The sequence below is a fragment of the Solea senegalensis genome, linkage group LG15 (genome assembly GCF_019176455.1).
Source record: "Solea senegalensis isolate Sse05_10M linkage group LG15, IFAPA_SoseM_1, whole genome shotgun sequence".
Lineage (NCBI taxonomy): Eukaryota > Metazoa > Chordata > Actinopteri > Pleuronectiformes > Soleidae > Solea > Solea senegalensis.
In genome coordinates, this window is record NC_058035.1 from 7,509,671 (window position 1) to 7,535,832 (window position 26,162).

The 26,162-nt window shown below is 40.1% G+C and overlaps 1 protein-coding gene across 7 annotated transcripts in view; it reads right to left on the reverse strand.

Annotated features, from left to right (window-relative positions):
• The window catches only part of dst (dystonin), a 96,100-nt gene that overhangs the window by 58,392 nt on the left and 11,546 nt on the right, over positions 1-26,162 (reverse strand). For all 7 annotated transcript variants that reach the window (XM_044045314.1, XM_044045320.1, XM_044045316.1 and 4 more), the window contains 13 exons: positions 15,082-15,143; positions 13,101-13,190; positions 11,516-11,614; positions 10,376-10,453; positions 8,833-8,925; positions 3,607-3,773; positions 3,385-3,497; positions 3,116-3,222; positions 2,914-3,033; positions 2,486-2,581; positions 2,261-2,388; positions 512-605; positions 78-232 (listed from right to left, as the gene is read on the reverse strand). In XM_044045314.1, the coding sequence (XP_043901249.1) occupies positions 78-232; positions 512-605; positions 2,261-2,388; positions 2,486-2,581; positions 2,914-3,033; positions 3,116-3,222; positions 3,385-3,497; positions 3,607-3,773; positions 8,833-8,925; positions 10,376-10,453; positions 11,516-11,614; positions 13,101-13,190; positions 15,082-15,143 (1,402 nt within the window). The remainder of the gene's footprint in view (positions 1-77; positions 233-511; positions 606-2,260; positions 2,389-2,485; positions 2,582-2,913; positions 3,034-3,115; positions 3,223-3,384; positions 3,498-3,606; positions 3,774-8,832; positions 8,926-10,375; positions 10,454-11,515; positions 11,615-13,100; positions 13,191-15,081; positions 15,144-26,162) is intronic.

The following is a 26,162-nucleotide window of genomic DNA, read 5'->3' on the forward strand; positions in this document are numbered from 1 at the left end:
AAAAAGAAACAACGATATTTGTTCATTTTACTGTTTGCTTGACGTGTCTTGTGTTTGCAGGGGGATCTACTTTGTACCTTTGGACTAGTTGATCTGCAAAGGGGAATTTTCCATCCAGGAGAAGTTGGATGTCCATCACCTGTTGTCTGAGGATGTTTTCACACTCTAACAAGTAACCAGCGATCTCAGCCTCGTGTAGGAACTGAATTCCAGACTCAAGACGTTTTGCATCCTTAGCAGAGAGGAAAAAAGGAGACAAATAATGTACACTGAGAGCTGTTTTGTCTTAATTATCTGGAGCCAAACACAGCAGAATCATCTTAGGAGCAATATGAGGATCTGTGCAAAATGTGGTTATAAGCAATGTTGGAAGCTGGATAATTTGTTACTGTTTTTAATTTTATTTCTTTTCTCTTTTCCATTTGATGTATGTGATGTATGCAGCACCACGGAGCCCAAAACAAATGCCCCCATGGTGACAATGAAGTACAGTATATCGAATCGCACTCACAGACTGTAGGGCTATCCGTGCCAATGTCAGCTTGTCGTCTCCATTAACGCAGTCTCGCTGGACCCTGTTGGCGATTTGCTGCAACATCTCAAGCCTGTAGAAAAGAAGAAAATGAAAAGAAGATGAGGATATGTAACAAAACACATCAACAACAAAGCCAAGTGTGGACACTATCGCCTGACCTGGATCCATAGGCAATGCTGTTATTGAGAAAAACTGAGCTGTTAAGTTGTAACGGCTCAGTGTGAACGCTGTCACCAGAGCCAAAACTGGTGAAGCTGCTGCTGCTAACAGACGAGATTCCTGTCGTGTAGGCCATCGCGCTTCACAATCACCGCGTCTCATCCACACCATTCCTCTGTAAGGCTGCACAGCCACAACCCACCCTGTACACTCTCCCTGCCTGCACTCGCAACTGAGGGAAAACACTGTCCAACTGTCTCATATTTATACTACCACAGCCAGGTGTGGAGCATGTAAAACGAAACCCACCCTGAAATAATATGCTGTCCTGAGGGTATAAAAATGAAAAAGCAGGTTGAAACACCTACACATTCATAAGATCTAAGAACATACAAAACACTGCCAAACTGCTGTAATTACTGTTTTTGCCTGGTTTTACCACACCTAACACCCATGCTGTAAATATGATGTGTTTGTAGGCAAATAATGCAGGAACTAAGACTGTAAACCTTACAGAGCATTTCCAAAATCCCTCAGATGACGTTTGAGATCGACTCTGCAAACAAAAACTTGTGGAAACTGAACACCAAGCACAAGCACTGCCACAAGAAAGCACAATACGTCAGACAACATTGGGACTCAAGCATGGTATGGCATAACATCCAACTATTGGTGAACATTTGTTGGACACTGCCTTATTAAAGGAACTGGACACTGGATCATGATTTCATTCACACACCTCCCTTTTTTTTTTTAGCTGTTATTACTGAAGTTTCATTAAAATCCTACTGATCCAATTCCACATATTATCTGTTACGGTGAAAGAAAATTCAAACAACTGAGCTGCAGTTCATTTAATCCAGAAACTCAATGCAATGTGTTGACATAACCATAAACCATGACATCAGAGCACAACGGTTTAGCGAGGGGATTTCTATTTTAATAAGGGAAATGACATACAACGCTAATCTTCAGCATTTGGTTTTAGTAGAACGCTTGCAATAAGACACCTGAGTGCTCTGTGAACAGCAGCCTCAGAAAATGTTGTGATGACTCATGTAGCATCTTTGCCTCTCTATCTGTGTTACTTTGCACAGCTCCCCCCGCGACGCTCATGTGGATGAAAAATGTCCTATCATGTTAATTTCATTTTTAAAAAATGTATAAAAACGCTGCAAAAATTTCTGAAATTTCTGTAACCATATTGTGCAGCTGTGGCCTCCTACATAGCGATTTTTAGCCGATAATAATAACTGGTTAATATGGACCTACTATCCAAACGGAAAAATCCAAAAAGGAATGTTTTAGGAGGATAATAAGCTGTGCTTGGAGCAGATAATTATAATGGGGTGAAATATGTAGAAAAATGGTCAGAACCTGTTCAAATTAGTGACGCCTGAGCTTTTGTCACACTCGGTTTACAGTTATATACCTATACCTTATCAAATGTAACTATGACTGCATGTAATGTGAAAATCTGACACCGTAAAATAACACAAGCAACAGAAACATTCAAACAAATAAACATTTGATTTTTGAAGTGTTGATGTAGTGGCTTTTTCATACCTTTCCACCTCAGGCCTCAGGCACTTCTCCCTTTCGAGCATGGCAACAATCAGTTTACCCCATTCCTTCTCCACATCATTGGGATGATGACCCGGGGGTAAGTGAATACGTCCAAACTCGATCCACACCTGCCAGACACCACAAGCACACTTTTGTTATCGCTGCGACGTGTCAGGCTGCAAACACTGATGTGAAATCAAAGCGACGCGCTCTGCTTTGACGTACCTCAAGCATTTTGTAGAGATTTTTGATCTTTGTCTTCTCGTTCTCTTTCAGTGGGATTTCATTTTCTTTAAACTGCAGATACTGTGTATAAAGTGCCTGTAAATGAAGGCAGATGTCAAACTAAACGTTGGGTTCAGAATAGATATTCAAACAGATATTCTACTGGTCTTAAATTCAACTGAATAAAAGTGCCTCCCCTGATGAAACCTAATGCATCTTTGCAGCAAATGGATGCTGCTGCTTGCTCATATCTATCAATATCACTTAAGGTCTCAGTTACAGCAGAGATGTATGTGGGTTTCTTTGAACAGGCAATTATTCTTCACCTTTCAGACATTAGATTTCACTTCTAAACTATCTGTAAAATGACAAAGCTAAAGAAAAAAAAAACAATGATAAAGTGATGAATATTAGACGCGAGGCGCTACCTTGAGTTCCACAGGATTGTTGGGGAATGATCTATCTGACATCATGGCCACGTTGTGTTTGATCCACTGGCTGAGGTATTTGATCATGTTCTGGTACTCCACCCATTTGATATCCACATCCTGTTCAGAGCAAACGGATCATTATCAATAAAAGACTTCTTAGCACATGGACTGGACGCAGGGACTGAAGCCGTGCACTTACATTAGGACTGATTCCATCGACGCCGTCAGGTACTTTGGGGAAGGCGTCGTACAGTGTTGAGACATACGTGATAACCGACTTTTCATCGGGAGCCTGAACATCTACGTCTGAGGGAGAAAGTCAAAAAACAAAAAGGTCACAAACGCACCACATGACCTGCTCTCAAAATCTACACTTCGCTCCACATGCTGTGCAGTGTCGTATCAGCTAAATCAAACATGACAGCGTGTGTGTGTGTGTGTGTGTGTGTGTGTGTGTGTGGAGCTCACCCTCAGGGTCCAGCAATCTGGCCACTCCCAGTTGTTCCGCGACACAAAATGCATTCTCTAAATTTGAGCGGTTGGTTTGTGTCGATACGCGACTCATGTCAATCAGGTCTGGCCTGCAACCCAAAGACGCACCAAGAGACAATCCAAGATATAAGAGCAGAATAACCAACAAAATAAATGCTGATCATTTCCAAATGTATGTTTTTTGGTGCGTTACAGTACCTGTATTTATGAATGATAGCGTTAAACAGCCTCCCGTCTCTCCACGAGGTCGTGAAGTTGTCACATCGTACACCTACGTAGCCGTCTGTCATCTGCTTGGACCAGAGCAGCAGCCTCTCCTTGGCCGTCATGTCCTCGGACTCTCCAGTCACATGGATCTCCGAGATCTGCCGGAGACAAAGACGTTTCAGAATGTACTAATATCGTCTCAGAGACACAGAAAACCTCACCCACGAACATATGATTAACTTAAAAACAATCAACAACATCTTTTTGACTCAGCAAAGACTAGAATGTGTTATGTTCGTTTATTATTGTGTGTGACCTGTGTTGAAATCTGTTTTATTGCACCCGTTTTCAGAAGAGTCCACCACTAATTTCACTGTCTTGTACAAATTCTAATGAAAGTTATACTAACTTTCCTGTACAGTGAGGATATTCCCATAAATACAATACAACTGTGGATGCCTTTTCCGTCAAGTTTCACAAGAATCAGAGACTCCTTATCTGACTCATTTACAGCTCTGTTCATACCAGGAAAAGTCAGCAGGTTTGAGGTTTAAGATATAAAGGTGTAATCAATTACCCAATAGCTGATAAATTAAGATAGTACAGACAAAGCTGTGTAAAACAGGTCAAGTTACACAATATGTATGGATGGATGGATAGAAAATCACACAGTCAGGCAACAACATTTTGAATAATTTAACACATTTTCTCTGAATGAATCAAAAGAAAAACAATAATTTTCCTCATGCATGACAAAAAAGCTTACAAAATGTATATCAATCAACTCATCAATTAAAGGGCTGTTTCACCCATTTTATCCCCACCCACCCCCCCACGTCAAATGAAGGATAAACTAAGATCATTACGATGCTGCTGCTGTGTTTGTTTGTCAAAGTTTTTTAAAAGGTGACAGAATCTTGATTGTAAAGAGCAGTGTCGGGGCTTTTAGTTTCTTTGAAGGAAGTCACTTTGACGTGGACTTTTTCTCAATTTTAGTCAGTGATATTCAATCCCAACTTCCTCTGTTATTGCAGGAATGTGAGACGTGTATCTCTGTAATCAAATAACACATTTATCTCTGGAAATGAGTAAAAAGCTGTATATTTTTGGGGTGAAGTGGCCCTTTAAATCAACAAATAACCAACAGATAAATTGGATAAAGTAGATCAGCGGAAAAATCCCACGTATTATACTATATAATATACTACACTAGCACTAGACGTGTATATACACTCGCCTGCCACTTTATTAGGTATACATGTTCAACTGCCTTGATTGCACACACATTTTTTAAGCCGAGCACATGTTAGCAACTTGATTCATTTGGGTATGTAGACATGCTCAAGAAGAACTGTATAAGTATAATAGAACGCAACCATTTCTAGGGTTTGCAGAAAATAGGCCATCAATGAGAAAGTACCCAGAGAGCGGCAGTTAAACTGATTAAACTGACCTATAACCACATGCACAACTTTTATTTTTAATATTTAGTAAAGCCAGATCACAAAAACAAACACTGGCAAAATAGACAAGCCAGGATAACCTCAACCTCGTTATATCATTCCTATACGTGTGTGTGGAATCAAAACAAATCGAGCTAATTAAACACTAATTATCAGCCAAGTTTGTAATGAGTGATGTGTGATGTTCATACAAAGTCTGGCAGTCAGTAATGTACAATGTTCACCATGATATGAAATGAAAGGAGTTATTCTAGTGAAATTAAGATTATAAACAAAAGAATGACACAAAACCCAAGCCAAAACTGATCGCTATCACTGATGCTGTACAACAGTACAACATCAATCAGCAGCCACATTCCTAGTGATCCCTGTAGTGTGAATACATGTTATACATGAATGGCTGTGAGCCCTGAAAGAAAACACCGCAAAAAACCACATGAACTATGCTGACAGAGAGATATAGAGTACAGTATAAAAGTAGGCAATTAGCTTTATTTTAGCATTTATTTTCACATCTGCAGTTTACTACCATGTTTTACAGTGTTCAAATTACAGTACAACCCGATCAAACCCCTTATTACTGTATGATGAATCCCATGTAATTGCTATAAATAACAGGTTCTCAGTTTACCTCGGTATGGGATGAAACACATTTGGCAGGAACTGGGAGACGTTCTACACAACCAGAGCAGGTGTAGGACCTCCGTCTCCTCCTCCTGTGGGCTTGAGAGCCCCATATAATCTTGGCAAACGTGTCCTCACTCCCAGGTCTGTCATTACCCCTCAGAGTCCGCAGTGTGTGCTCCACTGCTCCAAAACTTACAGCCCTTCTTAACTGGCGCTGGAGCAGCTTCTTCACTAGCAGACCGTCCTTAGCTGAGACACCTCTGGATACTGGATTGACGCCATGGAGCTTCTCTTCAACTCTGGACCCGCTTATGTCATTGTCTGACTGCTCTGTGGACAACTTTCCCAGCCGGTGTGCCAGTCTCTTGCCAACAGGTTGATTAGAAGAATCTCGGAGGATTGAAACTGGTACTTCACCCACATAAACACCTTTGCTGATGCTGTCCTGCCTGGATAGATGTATCTCCATCTCTGCTGGTTTATCCAGGAATTCCTGATTCTCCACGGTGCTCCTCCCGGAGCCATCCTGAAGCTCTGTACGGCCACAGATGGCCTCACTTGAAATGGCTTCACTTCCAGGAGATTCTTCAGGCTGAAAATCCACTGCTTTCTTCCTCTTCCGTTGAAAATAGCGGCCGCCCTTGTGCTGTTTCGATCGAGGGTTAATCGGAGCTTTCTTGGGGTCAACGTAGCATTCTTCTTTAGGGCCGCGAACACAGCCACAGGTGTTTCCCATGCCTGACGGTCATGAAGTATCAAACCCGGTTGAAGTATCCAGTGAGATCCACTTGATCTGCAGCGTCACTAGCCCACTGAGTCATTTCCACACTGACAAACAGCCCAGCAGCTAAATATAATGTTCGACAGCACTGACAGCAGAGTTGGCTTTTTACTTTCATTGACCTCTCACAGCAGAACAGGACAGCCTCTCGCTCTCCCTCCCTCTCTCTCTCTCCCTCTCTCTCTGTATGTCTTCCTTGCTTGCTCTGTTGGGACTCTCTGACGCTGGGATCCTTTTCTGACCTTTGATACATTTCACAGGCGTTGCTTATCCAACACAAACACCATAAATGCACACGCGGACGTGGCCCACGTGCTTATAGCTGTCAGATGAGCAAGAATGACTTGTGGACAGACCTGTTTCCACACCTGGTTATTCTGCTGCATTAGCTTACATGTCAGGGCCACGTCTTAGGTTTCCAAATATTTGTGTGGCTATGATGTGATGGGAGGACAAGGGGTTAAAACCGCAAAGAGGATGTCAGATAATGGCCACCTATTATGCTGTGAGAAACTTTGACTCAGCAAGTTCGGTTGCATGAGCCAGGAAGAGTCCCAGCCAATGGGGACGGAGGGAGAAAAAAAATAACAGCCTGCGTCAACAAGAGACAGCAGAGTGCTTTCACTTTGTCTTTTAATCAAGCTACATACAATGGTAGAGCCAGAGCTCTGTTACACAAGTGAACATGAAGCCACCACACATTTCCCTGAGGGTCAAAGTCACCTGAGATCTGACAGTTCAAACTGCTGCTTCTATTTATGACCAATCAGTGAATTTACAGCCTTAGTTGAAGCCTTTTTTTTTTCAACCACAATGGAATATATAATATAAAATATAGAAATAAACATGAAATGTGTTATAGAGGAATAAGTGACAAAAAACAAGAGAAACTGCACACATAGACAGAGACTGGCAATCAGGGCAAAACAAGCACAGATAAACCTGATAGCAGTGTAATGTCAACAGCTATACAAGCACAGCACATTACACTGTAGTGTTCTCTACAGCATTCCCCCACGTGAAAATGCAGTGTGGTCCCTTTTGTGAAGTATACAATAGAGAGGTTTTGTGTAATAAAATCAACCTCTTATCTATGTAGGCATGATTTAACAATGGAGAGCGTGTGAAATTCAAACCTTCAGCAGTGGAAGTCTAAACCAGCTACAAGCTGAAGAACAGCAACACACCCTGGCTGTCAGTGTGCATTTCTATGAGTTAATATTAAAAAAAAGAAGAAGAAAAAAAAGAAAAGCACATACAGTGTGTCCTTAAAGCAACCCCTGTCCTTAAGAGAGGAACTGATCTCCATGCTTCAGGCAATGCCAATTACATCAAAACAAATCAGGCATTTTTCAGTTCATACAAGTCTGAGTGCTGTCAGCAACGATAATATATGAAAGTCTGTGATGAAGCTGAACATTTTCTCATCGAGTGCGCTACTACTCTCACAAATCAAGAGAAAACAGGCCCGTTGCTGTTGGATCAACTGCTCAAGGGCTTGCGTGAGACTGACAGCAGCAGGTGATGGTTTCATCGCCGACGCTACCTGTCAGCGGTTCTGAGTCCACGCAAAAATTATATGGGCTACTTTTTCCTTCCTTGTTATATCACTGAGGGCATTAGTCACACTAATGTGTGCAGGCTTTTCTTTTTTTACTTTTTAACAACTGAGTCATAGCTACATGTGCCAAAATATTATTAATTAAATTTAAGACGGTCATAATTTAAAGTACAACTGTCTGCACGCAATCACAGACCGACTGGGTTGGCTTGATTTGTATCGCTCAAGTAAATAAAGAGTATTCCAGGTAAGAGCATTCAGAGAGAAACACAAACTTAGCCTAGAGCACACAACATTTTGGAAAACTGAAAGGAGTTGCAGTACAATACATGAACACAGCCACAAGGAGCAGCCTAATATTAATTAAATCATGTTCCAACTTGAGTTGGATTGAATATAACCATGAAGTGAGTCAAGTAAACAGCAGTTACAACATCCAGCATGATGCATACTGCACAGCTTTGACACCTGGTGGTTGAAAATAAAAATGGGTGTGAACTCTTGTTTAAAGCATCAATTTGGAGGCCATTTCACAAGCTATTATATAAGTCAATAACATTGATTTTTTTTTTTCTGTTGCTTGCATGTGCATAGAAATACGATGAACTGGTCTGAAAGTATCCAAAGCTTTGCAATAGATAAGATTATAAGACGTGGTGTTTTAGACACATTTGGAATCAAAAGCAATAGTACAGTAAGTGTAATACAAAGGAATGATGTAATCGATTAATAAAAGATCGCTTTAAATACCTGGCTGTTAAAACCGTCAGAATTTTAGAACTCACCTGAAAGTGCAGAATTATGGTCCAGATCAGTCCCAGGGTCAGTTTTGGGTTCCCATCTGTGATGTCATCGTTCCTGATATTTACAAGTTTGACCTGATGACAGGAAACATTGTTTATTTACAACATCTACAGTGTATTCAGTAAGAAATTTTACCAGTAAGTTGCCTCATATGCCTGTTTTTACATTCCCCACAAGGGGGCACAATAGTCATTGTATTGTGTGACAGTCACAGAGCAGTGTGGGACTGTGAGGTGAATGATAGATCATGAATATTTAAAGGTATAATGGGCCAGGAGTGCTTCATCCCCCACAAATGATGTGTGTGATAAGTGACCTTCTTTATGGAAAAACATAAAACATAATGTAAATTTTGAACATAGGAATGGATTTTATATAGCAATTATTCATTCTGTCCTCCAGTGCGAGCCTATTACCCTTAATAGCTGACATCCATCAGCCACAGGGTGAGATGTAAGGAGGTTTAAAGAATTATCACAAAGGATGTGTATATGTGTCTGTTGTGTGCTGTGGCTAAAACAACACAACCGCCAATTTGTGCCCATGTATGAACCCTTTGTCTGGAGCCTTTGCGTCACATCTGGCTCCAGCTCAGCGCGGCTGCTTTTCTTATCACGTCCCGCGTGTGGTGGGGGAAGGGGAAAGGAGGGAAAATCAGAGCCCAACCCCACTGGTGGGATTGGTGGTCGTCGCTTCTCAAATGCTGCCATTGCTATCGGTGTCTAATGAACTGAGCGAAACAGGGTTGGACCAGATCTGTCACACTATGATGCAACTTCCAAAACACAACGCAGCTGCATGCATGAGCTGTGGCAAATTCACCCTTTTATACTCTCACTGGCCACTTTATTAGGTACACATGTTCAAGGGCAGGAGGAGCTCAATGCATTTTATGTAGACTAAGCATCAGAATGTGGAAGAAGAGTGATTTGGGTGACACTGACTGTGTCCTGGTTGTTGGTGGCAGACGGGCCAGACTGAGTATTTCATAGCCTGCTGCTAATCTACTGGGTTTCTCAGTCTCAGTCTCAATCTCTAGAGGTGACAGCAAAACTGACAGAGAAAACATCCAAAGAGTGGCAGTTTCTGCGATAACAGAAACAGAAAGGCACCAGTAGCTCAAATAACCATTTTTGTTACAACCAAGGTATGCAGAAGACCATTTTCTGAACTGTGAAGCAGGTGAACTACAGCAGCAGAAGACCACACCGGATGCCACTCCTGCCACTCTATTAGAGTTCAGTGGCTGGTGAGTGTATATTTCAATATTCTGAGTGGACTTTTGGCTGAATACTGCATAAGAAGCCATGACAGCCTGGGAAAGGCAGGAAATGTGTTTCTGATATTACATCACCGTATAATAGACTTCGTGTTAAATCTGACTGCTGGCGAATTTCCTGTAATTTAATGCAGCAGACTGAGTTTTGAAAGGGGAATGAAAATGCTGGCTTAAATTTATTCCAGCCCTCAAACAAAAGTGTGCACGAGAGTTGACAAACAAAAAACATCTGGGTGAATTCTTACCTGCCGCCTCTTTAAATAATCCAGTGCTATTTGTACATTCTGGAGTCTGTGGAAGCGCATCCTCCCCCTTTCCCGAGGCTGTGGAAATAAAAAAGGGAATAAAAGCAGTGTAATTGGTAAGTGAGCATGTTTCTAAAACTAATGACATTTTAAAAGTGATTACTGTCATTGAGGGCACATGGCATGCTTCTAGGTTCTTACCAGCTGATCTGGTGAAGTGAACACACACACACACACATAAACTCTACCCACAACAAAAGCAGCCATTACTGCAAGTCCACTTCAAATCTGTACACACACAGTTCATTTACTGGATCATCCCTAGAACATTTTCCACAATTTCAACCTTCATTCATTTGCTCTGAACATGTTATGACAGATTAAGTAACCTAACCTGCTCGATAACCCAGTCTGACAAACACAGGTTCATTCAGGTCTCGGTGCTCTGAAACAGCAATATGTCACATGACCTCTTGAGGCAAATACACATGAACATTCAAGGGCTAAAGCATGAGGTAATGAAATGCACTCGATGTAGTCAAGCCAGGATGCAGCCGCAGCAGCAGCAGCAGCCATTGTCTCTAAACTGATGGTAAGAAGACCATGATGAGTCACGGTCTTCTCAGTATCAAAGTGACATCATCTGATAAACCCCGTCTTATTCATTTAATGAATCTCATTCACCTGTGACGCCTCCTTGAGGCTTCAAAGCAGTACGGTAGTCTAAAGCAGCAGATGGAAAAATGTCCTAATGCATTTTGAAGGTCGGTGTGCCAAATCTCTTACAATTGTATTTGTATCATGTATTAAAAAGAACATGCGAGTAGGAAGCTGCCTGGGTTTCGGGATCATGTGTACATTTCTCTTCATTACCTGATCATGTAAACATATGACCTTGTTTTCTGATTGAAAGAAGTGGCACTTAAAAACATGGAGTCACACATTCAGCAACAGTGGAAAAAAGGAAAAATACTTGGGTATTTAAAGTGATTTGGAAGAATATGTATTATTTAATACGTAAAACTACAAGGGACAAATCACAGTGGGATAGGAGGGTTGTTTCTACGGTCCTGTTAACTGGCCACAGCAAGTTTAGAATTAGTCTGTTAAAGGGAGTTGGAGGGGGTGAGCCACACGTACCCCCTTATCATCATCCACCGTGTCGCCATGCTGCTCAACTGCACATGCGTCTGTCCCACTCACCAACCGCAATGTCTTCAGAAAATCACGCTCCCTTGGCTTATCACCGAAAAGGCAACACATGGGGGAAGAAAGGAAGACATGGACAAACACACAGAGCGGCCAAATCAAAAAGGAAGTTAGACGATGGACGGATAAAAAGAAAAAAAAAAAAAGGACCACAAAGAGTTGAGAACAGATGATGGGGAAAGTAGGATGTAAACAGAACAAAAAAAAAATAGACACTTAGATGATAGTTAGTCACACTGGAGTCTTGAGAGGGAGTAACTGCTAAAGTTCCTCACACAGGAATGCATACAGCTCAACTATAATCAGAGCATGGTAACATCATGTACGTCCTGTAAGGATAAAAGGACGATATACTAACAGACAAATGACATAATACTCAAATACAGACGTGAATAACATGCACTCTCTAAAGATAACACACTATATGCTCTATGTGTGACAGACTGGGCACACATACAGTAGTATACAGAGTTGTAGATATTCTAATTTCCTTCACCAACAGTCTTCATCGCATTATACAGTACCAATTCAATAATCAGCATGTTTTTCCAGTTTTTCACACATTTTTGGTCTTATTATTTGACCAAAAATGAGAGACCAAAACATATCTGGTCTTTATTCTGTATTATTCCACCAAACCCCATTTCTTTAGGTCATATTTTTGAAATTGATTGAATCAAGGTGAAGCATTAACATCCCTTGGATAACATGAAAATATGAAGATGTTTCGAACTACAAATGAAATTTGAATATTTTACTACATTATATTATTATTAGGAATTGCTTACACAATGTTGATCATGTTCACTTAAGTCCAGCTGGGCTTTAATCACAGTAACAGTGCAGCTTTCCAAGCTCAAAATAAATAAAATGTGTATGTGTGTGTGTGTGTGTGTGTAAAGCTAAAATGCCCTATCCATGAGTCTCAAAAAACAAAGGACCTGCAGAACCCACTGTAACCATGTAGCATGGATGAGATTATTTTTTTACTTTTGACAGTTAGTGAGTTTAAAAGGTTTATTAGCAAGTTAAACTTGATTACTGACTGATTATTACATCAAGCAACTTAAAAGCTACTTCCCCACATGTTAGAGTTCTCCCCATGAGTTAACACCTTGGTAACAACAAGTCGTCAAGGGGGCTATGTTTTGTGTCCTATGCCTGTAAAGGCTAGATACCACTTATCTAGTTATCTTCACTTATTATTATCAGCAACACAGGAAAATTTATCACAATAATGATCATGTTTTTTACTGTTATGGATATCCCAGATTGACCAAAAAGGAAGACTAAATCAAAACTGCTTGCATTTCACAGAAAATGTGACTTCACTAGTGTAAACATTACAAGATCCTTCTACAGAATGTAAAAACCCCAGGATTCCCTTGTACCACCAGTACCAGTAAGAAGGAATGGAAATCTGAATGTTGTGTGTTTCCTTGAGACAAATCTCAATAGAAATTGAGATGAATAATAACATAACATAACATGACCGAGACAAGAGACGTAAACTCACCAATTTGTCTCCAGACAAAACCTCCAGCAGTGAGATCAGGTTATGTCCATCTCGCAAATCTTCATACAGGTCGTTTATATGCTTCCGTACCTGTACAGACACGAGGAAGAAAGCAAAATGTAAGAAAACTCAACATATTACATTTGAATCAATGCAATTGTTGGAAATACTGCACATAAAATCAACAATAGTGTTTTACATTGTTTAGGAAAAAAATTATTTTATTCACGGTCTCCAGCTTTATCCTCCAAATGAGGGCCGCGGGGCCATTGGAGCGAGTCCCTGCTGACAGGTCGCAAGGGCCTTAGGTTGTTGCTTTATATATATATATATATATATATATATATATATATATATATATATATATATATATATATATATATATATATATGTATTTTTTTCTTTTTTTATTACTCCACAGTTAAACTCTATACTTAAATACATGTAGGCCAATAATAGAATACTCTGAAGAATAGCAGGAGCAGTGTATCTTTCTGACCTCACATCTCACCTCTTGACTGAGACACTTTACAACTCCAGTCTCTGCAGCAGGCCTTTCGCTCCTTCCTGTCCTAAATACCGCACCTCTGAAATCCGCCTGCTGCCCGCTGACCTGCTTTCACACAGGGCTTTCAGCACTGTAATCCCAGATAGCAGACACAGCTGTGGAACCGAAATAGTTCTGCGCCCTTATGTTATGGGGTCAGCCGAGCAGAACCGCAACTATTACTCAGCACCCCTAGTTTCACCTGGACCATGCATGTAGCCTAACAATAAGCTGTGGAGGTCACAAAACAAAACAAAACACCTCACATTCAACACATCCAAACTAATCAAGTACACAGGCTTTAAACACGTCGAACAGAATCTTACTTTGCAAATCAAATTGACCTAACGTTGACATTGCTATGGAGAGAGATTGCCTCCAGCGCCACACACAAACCTAAAATATAAGAAATGGATGGATGGATGGATAGAACATGCAAGTGAAGATTGATCCATAACCTTCAAGTTAAGACTAACTTGGCAGATGCCATTAAAAGGTGCTATATGTAGGAAATGGAAGACATAAAATGACATGATGTGTGATCAGAAATATCGAATGATACTGAACCTAAAAAGCCTTACTACCCCTCTCACAAATGCCTCGACCAGAGGAGAAGAAAAACGAGGGTTTACAGTGGAGATGTGTTTAAAAAAAAAAGATCTGTTGCTGACATGCTAAAATGAACCAAACAAGCTCAAAGTTTATAAAATAAAAAAGACAGACAGGACAGTTATGTATATATTATATATATATATATATATATATAGGTAATTTAAGTATAATGGCAAATGTGGAAACCTACTTGATCTACACTCCTGTAATGTTTTGAACTGGGATTCCAGTAACCAGTTTAAATGATGTTGTTCATATTCTTAATACATCTCCATTAAATAACACATGTGTTGTCACTTCTGATGAAAGGTAACATGTTAGATGACCACAGGTTTATGCCTAACATACATGCATGTGTGAATGATTAGTGTGCTCCTGAAATATCAACGCTAATATTGCATGATTCCCAGCTAGTGAGTCAATTGTTTTAAGAAAGCATATTAGAAGAGACATGTCAGTGCTCGTCTGTCTGTTAATGTGTCCTTAAATTCCTTGGCGAGATAAACAAAAAATGTAGTAAGCAATCCAACTTCCCAAATCAACAAAATACAACCTGTTGCTGCAGCGGTGTAGCACCACGTGTCATGCGAAATGACTTTAATAATGAGTGTGGAGGGAGGAATGTTGGCATGTTAGGACAGTGGTAATTGTTATTTCAATACTTTTTTCTAATTGTTTATGTAAGAGGGAAATGGTTTGCTGTAGGGGGGGGAAAAAAGAGAGGTATCTCTTAAGTTGTTTGGGTTTCATCTCTGTTATAAGGAACACATTTGCCAGAGGAACACACAGGACACAAATCAATCAGCACACATTCATTCTTACCTTCAGCAGATGTTGGTTAATCCATTTTGTAAATGTCTTCTTCTGCACTCTGTCTCTTTCATCTGAGGAAGAGAGAAAAGGAAACATGCTTTATATATATACTTATATATTTATACTTTGAAATATATATACACAACACTTTCTAAGATGCCATAATAATAATATATAATACAATTTATTTGAGGAAAAAAGAAACTAGGGACAAAATCAATTATACTGAGAATAATAAATGTTTTAATAAAAGATGGACTTTCTTTTTTCAAATGACCAGAGTTGAAATATTTTTTGACTGTTGCACAGTCAGGACCTGCAAAGACCTCAAGTCCCTGTGGCTGAAAAGAAGCATGTCACGTCCCGAGACTGAAGTGTCATCACCCTCTCCAAACATGCTGACCACATTATGATTTTTGTTTCCTATCACCATAGCAACCCCACCAGTGGCATGTGAGGTCAGTATACAATTCAAAAGATAAAAGTTATCAAATAAAACCTTTTTCATCACGATACTTGTTTCTGGTATTTGTTTACCAGACAACCCTTTTTTTTTTCATTTTGGGTTGGCCTTCATCCCGTGTCAGTCCCAGAGACTGTATGTGAAAGTGAAATTAGTCTCCAGGTTGCAAAACAAAATTCCATCACAAATCCTCCTGATTAGTGAATTGACCAGGACCATATCAGTTTTTGAAAGTGTACGTTCACAGATGTCACCCAAAGCAACAGTCAATAACGCAGTGTGCACTCCCCTCTTTCACACCCCTCAATGTGTGACATGTGTGAAAAAAATAGAAACTGATCAGATTTACAGCAGCACTTGTTGGCTCTTTCAGTTCAGTGCTAAAAACACCAGCATTTCCCAGAACTTTGACCACTGGACTAACAACATAGAAAAGCTCCTCCTGATAATATGACTCCGTACAGAGTACAACACTTTACCCACTATTTGGAGTCAGAAATCACAGACGTCTCACAGTAAGCTCTCAAGCAAATGACGAGTCGCAGCAAGATAAATACTGACCCATGCAGCACATGAGCGTTACCAGGCGAGTCCTGCGCTCCTTCTCGGTGTTAAGCAGGTACACCATCCCCTGCACCAGCTCCTGAGGTCTGTCAGGAGGCTCATGGTTAAGGTAAACGGACGCCATGTGGATAAGTGACTGAGGAAGGAGTAACAGTCACTTTCTTCTTCCCTGCCTTCCTGCCTGCCTGCCTGCCTTCCAGCCTCTAGGGCAGCCGTGACTCTGTTCCTCATCAAGCCTACAGAACGAGTCCTGTCAGGTTTTCCATGACTACTCTGTGTTTTGAATTTTCATGCGGTTGTGTATTTATCTAGCAGCAGACAGACCACAGAAAAAATTGGTACTTCTTGTAAAAAGAAGATGAAAAGAATAAAAAAAGGAAAAGTACCAGATTTTCAGAAGATTTTGAATGATTGTGGCAGGATGGTACACTTCATTATTAATACCTGGAGCATTATAAACATGCTCAACTGTAGATTTTTAATTTTGATATTTTGTCTCTGATGCAGCAGCCAGAAACAACTGAGAATACACTTTAGAGAGAGGTGGAATCTTTTTGTGGTATGTGATTAAGCTTAAAACACACATTAGCGGGATAACAACGGTACAACGAGAGCTGAGTAAATGCAATCGCTGCAGATTTTTTTGCATTTAGCTCACCTAAAAATAGCCCACAAGTCAAATCTGCTGGGAATTGGAAAGTGGGTTGACCTGCCAATTATTCTGTATGATGGTCCAGCTCAAGGCGGGGCACGAAGCTGGAACGTCAAAGAAAAGACAGAACACGTTGGTCTGTCAGACTAAAATAAAACAAAAAAAAAATCACAACTACTAGAGCAAGAAGACGTTTAAATCCTACTTTTAATATGACGACAGTAGAGCGTCTGTGTCATCGGTGACACATCTGCCAGGACGGCTGAATCACAGAGCAATACAGTCTGCAGTAGAGCATCAATCAGGTGTAAGATACACAGACCTCTGGAGAGGAACTCGTCAATACACATTAGATTGGCTAAGCAAGTATTCAATGAAGCGCTCCAGCTTAGAGCAAAGGATGAGACGACTGTGAGCAAGCAGCTTTCACACACAGTCAAGCTACTGTGCTACAGATTACTGATAAGAGACATGCTCACCAGATTATATCAACATCAGACGATCATAATTTCTGCCCTTCATGTGAATGCTTAACTCATATAAATGGACAGAAGTGGAGCGTAGGTTTTGAAATGCAATGAGTTATTTCTGTACCTGTGATTCTCAAAATATATTAATTTAATTATAAGAGTAGGGTGCCCTCTTGAGGATCTTATGAGAATATAAAGTAAGCTCCATGATTACTCATAAAGAAATCAAATCATTCCAGATTATAGGCAGCAGCCAAGCCTAATTGAGTCATGGTGAGAGCAGACAAAGGAAAACAAACCATCTTTATTCCTCTAACAATAACTTTAAGATGATTCTAAATACAAAATCCTAATTTCTTCAATCTAATTTAGAGTTAAACTATACATTCACCAGAGGTGTGGGGACAGTGGAGTGTCTCACCAGCAGCTTGTGACCTTTGACTTTAATTGGCTGATGTCTGTAGGCTCACACAAGAGGCCTAAGTAGACACTTCTGTCTCATGTTACATTTGCACATGTTGACATTTCGTTTGCCCTGTAAAAATGTTTTTTGCCATTAACGCCTCCCTCACAAAAGCTAATGTACACGATGCAGGACGGGAAATGAAGTAATTTGGGGACTATTTGCAGTGTCGAACACAACAGACGGCATTAGAGCTTATGGACCTCAGCAAAGCAAATGTGCACGTGGCTATAAATAACCCGAGCAGAGACCATGCTGCCCCCACAACTGCGGGCAACAAAATCTGTGCCTCCGAGGTGACACTCGTCATTTCCTTACGCAACAACATAAACAGGTAACTGATTATGTCTGTGTCCTGTTTCAAAAGGGAGTTATTTCTCAAGCTTGTTTCTCAAAATGAAAACAATAAACCAGTTACCAGTTGTCGCAGGGTCTGTAGTTGTTCTTTTTGATTTGTAAATGTGATACAAGACGGTCAAGAAATATACGTAGCATTATATGTATGCATTTCAAGCACTGAACGAGATTCAAGGACATGGCAATGGTTGCGTGTCTGCAGAAACCGTAGCAACTGTGTCCAACAACACAAAACAACCATGCAGTAGCAGAAAACTCAACAGCACATCTCATCATATTTGTTGATAAGATTTTCTGAACAAGAGGATATGGAGGGAAAAAAACTTATTGTTCCAAGACAGAAAGAGTGTGGCACAGAGGACCGGGCAGTGACACCCTCTGGCGTCTTGTTACGTCAGGATGCCGAAAATATCCAAACGTTCTGAGCAGAGCAGAGTCAAAAAGTCCTAGCAATCAGAATCCAGCCAGTGTAATCCTCTTTGCCTCACATTAGAGGGAGGGGAACCAAAACAGAGTATGGAGGCTGAACTGAAAAACCCTCAACCTTTGAGCATTTGACAAGGACTTGCTAAACATTCTTGCTCAGGTTCACATCTCTGGTGTCATCACTAGCTCAGGAGGCAAAGGTACTCTCTGCCTCGTTTTGAAAACAAGGTCACGGATTATCAAGTCAATCAGACCATGCAAAATATAACAAATAGCAGAATGAATCTCAGCTGCACATGAATCACAAGCACATTGCAGGGAAAAAATGCTCAAATTCATATTTTTAATTTGGCCTTGTTTTTGAAACAAGACTGCAGGCAGCAGTTTTTTTTTATGGCTTCACAAACACTTTAAACTAAATGCAAACATCAGCATGCTAACTTGCGCTCAGTGACAGAACTGAGGTGCAGATGTGTAGGAGAAATAACCTTAGTTTGTCTTTAGCCAGCCGCTGGTGTTATTGTGAAGTAAGTTGGTCACAAACTTGGAAACTTGGAAAAGGCACCAGTGCCCCTGCAACCCTCATGTTGAGGATAGAGCAGTAGAAGGTGGATGGATGAACATGCACTTCCAGTTAAAAGAAAATCTAGATGTTTGCTGGATCAAGTCTTTATAGCAGTAAAAAGGCAGAAAAAGACACAATACAGCTTAAGCCGGGGACACACTAAACAACTTTCACAGTCGATACAGATTCTGAAAAGACTCGGCGTTCACACTGACCGACTGGTTTCAGCAGAAATATTTACGACGACTGAGCGGCTGGGGATCACAAACATAACGACTGCGCCTGAAGAGGAATCTCAGACTACATGACTTGTCAAACCAACAGAACGCGAGAGTGACAGATATTACCGCTACTTCCTGTCGCCTTCTGACACTATTTTACTGTCCCACCTACTCTTTTGTCATTGGCTGTTGGGTCAGTAATCAGTACACACTACCTGAACTGTGAACCATGGGTGAAATCTGGAAAAGCTTTTGAGTTCCAGTTTAAAGGCTCTTTACTGATCTTTATCAAACAAGAGTAGACCTTGGAATGAGTACCAACTGTTTTGGTAATAAAAATTCAAGATTTCTTTTATATGCAAAATATTTGCTGCTTGCAGAGATCAAGTTTTTCAAATGTGAGGCTTTGATGCTTGTCTACTTGAAGTAGATATAAATAATCAAATGAATAATGAGAATGAGTTCCATCTAGGGCTTCAACGATTATTAATCAATTACTAAATGAATTGTCAACTTTTTTTGATAATCGATTTGACTGGGATTTTCTTTTTAATAATTAAAAAAAGCTTTCTGATTTTTCAGCTTCTTGAATGTGAATACTTTCCGGTTATTTATAACAAAGAAATCATTAAAACGGATTCATTTTAGTTTGGGGACAAAACAAGACATTCGAGAACATCCTTGAAGTCCCTTGATCAATTATAGTGACAAGGTTAAAGTGGTTTGTTTACTGGTCAGTTTTATGCGTGTAATATTACCCATCACCACAGATGCCAACATAATGGGCACCTTCTTGTGCATTTTGACAATGTTGTCATTGTGGTGTCTCGGTGGGTGGGAAAACAAAAAAGAACAAAGTGAGACGATGAGCACCTGTACGAGAATTCTTGTCATTCTTTTTAAGTGAGAATACTACAGTCAGTCTACTCATGAGGGTAGGGCAGAGTCTGAAATATGTGGCTGGAACAACTCAGCAAATGAAACAGGTTGCCAAGCCTTAAAGCAGCCCTTCCACCCAGCCTTTACCTCGGAATAAGCCTAAAAAATAAAGTAAGACTGAAAAAAGAGTCTGTGCAGAGACCTTGTCTACAACTCCTTTGTGTAAAATGCTATTTTGTGTGACAGTAGGCAGTCTAAACATTGACAATAGACAGTGTGCTGCCAATTCAACATTGCTGAACTTGAAACAAGACTGAACAGTGGCTTATTTAGTTGTTTTTTTATGTGCACTCTTCCTAATAAATGCTACAGATATTCATATTATTACATTTTAGGCTCATAAGACGTAATAAACCGGGGGATGGAGGATGAAGATGAAGCTGGCATCTCTTATGAGATGGACTGTCTCTACATACAGAGGCACTCAACAAAGTCAAGGACAGGAAAGGGGGGATTATGACGGCTAATGGGACACACATTCACATTACTACACTCACAGTTGCTAATACTAGAATACTAGCCTCCATATGTGCAACAGCTGCAACTTGCATAGTTTAGTCCACTTTTTCCACACAGTGGTCGACCCTCACACTTCGATAAAGGGAAATCCTGATCAAAATGTATAATTTAAGGTGTAAATCTTTAAGTGTGCACATACAAAGGGTGCAGACTTGAAAAACAACATGCACAAAGAAACATCACCAATATCTACATTAAACATAGTATTATTCAACCAAGATTAATGGAATCTTGGCAGCATGTATAAACACATGTATAACAAATTAGCTGTACAGCAACAAAGCACAGCGACTACTGGAATCATTTTAAGAAAACAAAGCTTTTTGTGACCAATCCAGTCAGTGTGAAAACACAAGGTCAGTTTGCAAATAGCAGTGGTTTCTTGCATTAAAAGTAATGTCACTCGTGTCCCACTTCTTACATGTGAAAACAGAATGATTGTTTTCCCAATAATGTCCCAATATGAAGTCATCTATGTGATGACAACACATTTTATGATACTTCTTCGAGCACTAATGCAGAAGGAGCTACTAAATGTGTGGCCACTCGATACAAAGTGGAGACAGGAAATTAGCTTCCCGCTGCTATGGGTAACTTGGGATCGCTTCCCAGCATCTGCTACATTCACGAGAGAAGGGTGGTGCCGCTGGAGTGGGAGAGGAAAGGCTGCAGAGCATGAGTCAGGGGTGGGACAGAGAGTCAAAAAGATGATCTCATGTAAGAGGACCTCAGTCATGCTGGTCTTTCCAATCACCATGACAGCATATAAATACAACATTTAGAAAAGCAACAGTGAGCAGACACAGACATAATGTGACTGCATGGGACTATATTGATGCAACATAATTAAATGTGTACCAGATGGATGATGCATGCATTACACATTTAAACTATCCCATTATAAATCTAGAAATAAGACACTGTTTAAGACCAAAATACAAAACTATCTCTGTACACGGAGCAGTTAGAAGCTCTCTGATAGACCTGGTTTGGATTACACTGCTCATTTAAAATGAATCCTATTGATTAGATCAATACAGGCCTCGGCAACAAAAACAAACATTTTTTGTTTTAGCACAAGTAAGGTAGCCTTAGCACCCTGTGTCTTTAACATTGAAACCTTCACAAATAGATACTCAATCGCGGCAGACACACATATACAAGGATTCTGATTGCATAGAAGTGGAATTCAGTCCTGAAAACACACATTGCTGAAAGATGTAAAATGAAACTAGACACAGCTGTAGCTTCAAATCGGTGCTGCTACGTGATATTTTGAGATTATGGAGGACCAAGTCGAGTAGGAAACTGATCCAAAGATCTAATTAGCCATTAGCACTTAACAGTTTAGATTCTGGCTGGAGCAGATTACGTCACCCAACAATTATTGTATTGAAATCCTATTTTGTCATATTTTTGCAAAACACATCTATTGTTCCTACTGTCAAACCATCAAGTACATTGCAAGTGCAAATCAAAAAATCAAACCCCAACCACTGTAAATAAGAAACTTTCATAGTAGTGCATGAACAAATGTCCATTACTTTCAAACAATTGTCAACTGAATTCACACTATGTATCAGTTCCTCAGTATGGCAGTGCAGCAATATTCTGCACATAGGAAGTGATTTTTTTGTCAAGACAGACGGAGGTAATAGCAACATTGCACTATTAAAGCAAGATGACTGCAAACAGGTTGGAGTATGACTGATAATACATATACAAAAATTGTGACTCTGATATTATCAATGGGGAATCTTTATTGTATCCACAGGAAAAAACAAAGAAGCGGCCACAAAATGTTCCTGAATCGAATTGTACTGCGCAAAAAACCACCTGCCCCTGTTCTGCTGGTATATACACACAAATGCTCCCTCAATCAGGTCTGATAGTATTGTGTAACAGAGTCAGACAGCAAATCCATTTTGTCCTCCACATGTATACTCAGACGGGGCAAGTGCTCCGGTTGCCTGTCTTAGTCGGACTATGGCCTTAGCTCGATTAAACTGTGCATGTAAACGTACTGATTGTCTCAGAGGCAGAATAATATCAACAGCACTGCAAAAAAAAATCACAGGCATAAAGTAAATGTTCTCCAAATATGGTATGTGTATTCTGTCTTTTCACTCAACCGAAAAACAAGGGCCAATCAAACCTATGAAATGTGTTCCTGTTTGTTAACAAAAGGAGTCCGTGCTCAGTCTTTAGATGGCTACATTGGCTGGCTGTGAATACGTGTATCTGCAATCTGAATGCGATGAATGGAGGCCACCTTCAAAGTAGTAGTTACTTGACGGTTAAACCCTCAATGAAGAGCAAAAGAGAAAAAGGAGTGTAACCACCATCCACTTGACACATGGACAAGTCTCTGGAACGTGGACGCTTCTCACATTTAAAACAAAGTGCCTTTTGTACGCTAACAGACAGTTAGGCAGCCTCCTGCATGTGTGGGCCACTGACTGGGCCATTTGAATGTGATGAGTGGGCTGTCGACACAGAGCAGAGGGGTTGGGCTGGGCACAGCCCAGGAGGATGGACAAAGGCAGTGACTGTGCAAAAAAAAAAAAACAACACACACACAATGCTTTCTCACTCATGGCTGTGTTTGATAAGGGAATATAATACATATACAAAAATTGTGACTCTGATATTATCAATGGGGAATCTTTATTGTATCCACAGGAAACAACAACTGAGGTAATGAGGTATTAGATCATAAGAGATTTACAGCCAGATAGAGACCACGCCCTTATATGTGTTGTATGTCTGTCTATCCATGACCAGTGTGGAAGAGTCTACAAACTGGACCATTGCAAATAAGACCATGCCTATTGTATCCTTATTTTGTATGCAAGACATGAGCTTTAAGTCTTTTTTATTGGGACGGTTTATGAAAATGTCTCCCTTGTTGCAGTGTACTTTTCTGTGTGTGTCATCTGACAAAACTGTCAAGGAACCATAATAATAATTCAAGTACTGTTTTCTAATATTCACATATAATAATTCAGATACAACTATCTGTACTGCGAGAGTCTGTGTCTGCAGGTCTTATCTTCTGGGTGTATTCTGTCAGACTGCGAATTCCACGGTAATTAAAAATCATTTGCATCCACTTAGACATGCACTCTCTTTCCAACATCACAACCAGATTTATGCCACATTGCATGTCAAAACCACCGCAGAGAGAGCCGTCTGAAACACAAAAATAATGTATCTAATCCATTAAATATTTCCCCGATGCTTGAGGGTGATCAACTGGTGAACTCTACGGTTCCCATCATGCTGATGACCCACCAAGCAGGCTCTGCCAGAACGACATGACCACATACAGCCACTACCCACTGCATTTAACTGTTGTGTATGTGTCTAGTAAACCATGTCTTTAACGCATTCCTCAAGTTTGCAGTCTTTTGTAAACGCCTGCATTGAATTTCAGTCTGGCCTAAAGCAGTTCTTCCCCAAAGTGTGTAATTAACTCAAATACTTAATTAAAGTGGCATTCTTACAGCTGGTACAATAAGAGCTACATGCATCCACCTACTTTTTAACTCAGTTTAGGGTTAAGTTCACTAAGGGTCACAATTGAGGTGAACAAGTGCATGTGTCACACCTTAAGGAGCACATCACATGGCCATACATTTGTCAAGAAAACGGAAAGCCAACGCTCCTCTGTGACTTTTTGCAATGTTTTTTTTTAAAATGCAAGAACTGATTCTTTGTGCTAATTAAGAGGGACAAAGAAGAAGCTTCATAGTTGTCCTACATGCTGTTCTATTTACTGGTCTGTTTGGTTGTGTTGGTTGGGATACTGTTGATGATTTCCCCATGAAAGTATGTCTCTTTGATACTCGCAGCATCACATGAGAGAGGCTCTGGGCCCTGGAGACAAAAGACAGTGGTTTTCCTAGCACTCAGCACTTTCTAGCACCCTATAGAAAATGCATCTGCTGTGATAACACAAATGAGTTTAAAGCCACTTACAGTTACAAGTACTGTATGGTCTAAGATTTAAATTTCTATAGTTATCTTCACAATTTTCATATGTACAATTGTTTTTGTTCATTTTCTATGACTTTTCATCATCTTAAATAACACACTCCAGCAATATCTGGCACAAACACATGAGACATTATGAATTAAACTGACTTAACTGACTCCGAGTAAATAAATGTTCACAAATTGTCTCTGTTAAAATCTGAAACTTTTTGTCCTCTTGCATGAGGACAGCGAGGTGTGATCAGAGTTGCAGGTGAGTTTGCTACAAGTAATGATTAGCCAAGGTTGATCTCTACCAGGACTGCTCAAATAGCTCAACATTCCCTGCAGTACCGTCACTTTTTACCAAAGAAACAGTCAGCGATATCAACCAGTTAAATTGAGACAGAAAGCAAAACATGAGATTACATATAAAGATATGAAGAAATCAAAAACAAAAGTACATCTTACCCTTCCTTGTTATGTTCATTGTTCAAGCTGCAGCTAGCAGGGAGTCAAGTATCTCCCCAAAATCAATATATTATGTGAGAACTAATCACAGCACAGTTGGTACTGTCCTTCTGTACTTCCTTTACAGAAGGAAAAAGATAAGTGAGCTTGTTGTGTGTCACAGCTCCTCTGCCTAAAAACAAACAGCTACAGATTCTTACTGATGCTTCATCATATGATTCCGTTAAAGAGTGCAGTCATGGTGTTTAATAAGCCTCCTGCCACAGCTGACTGGCCCTCCTGGCTATAATGCTGCAACAGCTGAGAGAACACACTCATGACAAGCATTCATCACAGTCATCCACAGCATACTGTGTATTATTTAATGTTCTGCTGCTTTTCTTCGTTTGTTTGAGCGAAAAGGAAACCCACAAGAGTTGAAAACCACTGCCGTCAGCTTGAATCCAGCTCCTCTGGATTTCCTCAGGCCTGGCCTCAGTGAGCATGTGCATGATTATGTCTCAGAGCTCGAAACTGTCACACTGAATAACCCTGAGTAACATAGATGTCTTATGTGTGATGGATTTCCTCTAATTAGGGAGATGTAGCTACATGAAATGACATGCGCTACAGATATAATGCAGATATGTTATCTGCTTATCTGCTTTGAAACATCAAATATCTGTGATGTTTCAAAATTTTATACATTTTTACATGTAGACGCTTAAATGATCTGCCAATTTATACATTACATGATGACTTAAGGACGGGCAGTTTGTATTGTTAGTGTGGTTTATGCAGATGTACTTGAGTGTTGTACCATTACTTTGTGAAATTTAGATTTTAACAGATACTTTACTTGCACAAGACAAATTCCCTTTGGCAACAGTGAAGTTTATCTTATTTGATCATAAATTATCTTATCATCCAAACAAACACTTAAGACCAGGTGTCCAACTGGCGGCACACCACTTGATATCATGTTATAATAAAAACAACCTCTTCCTTTAAACACAGCACATGTGA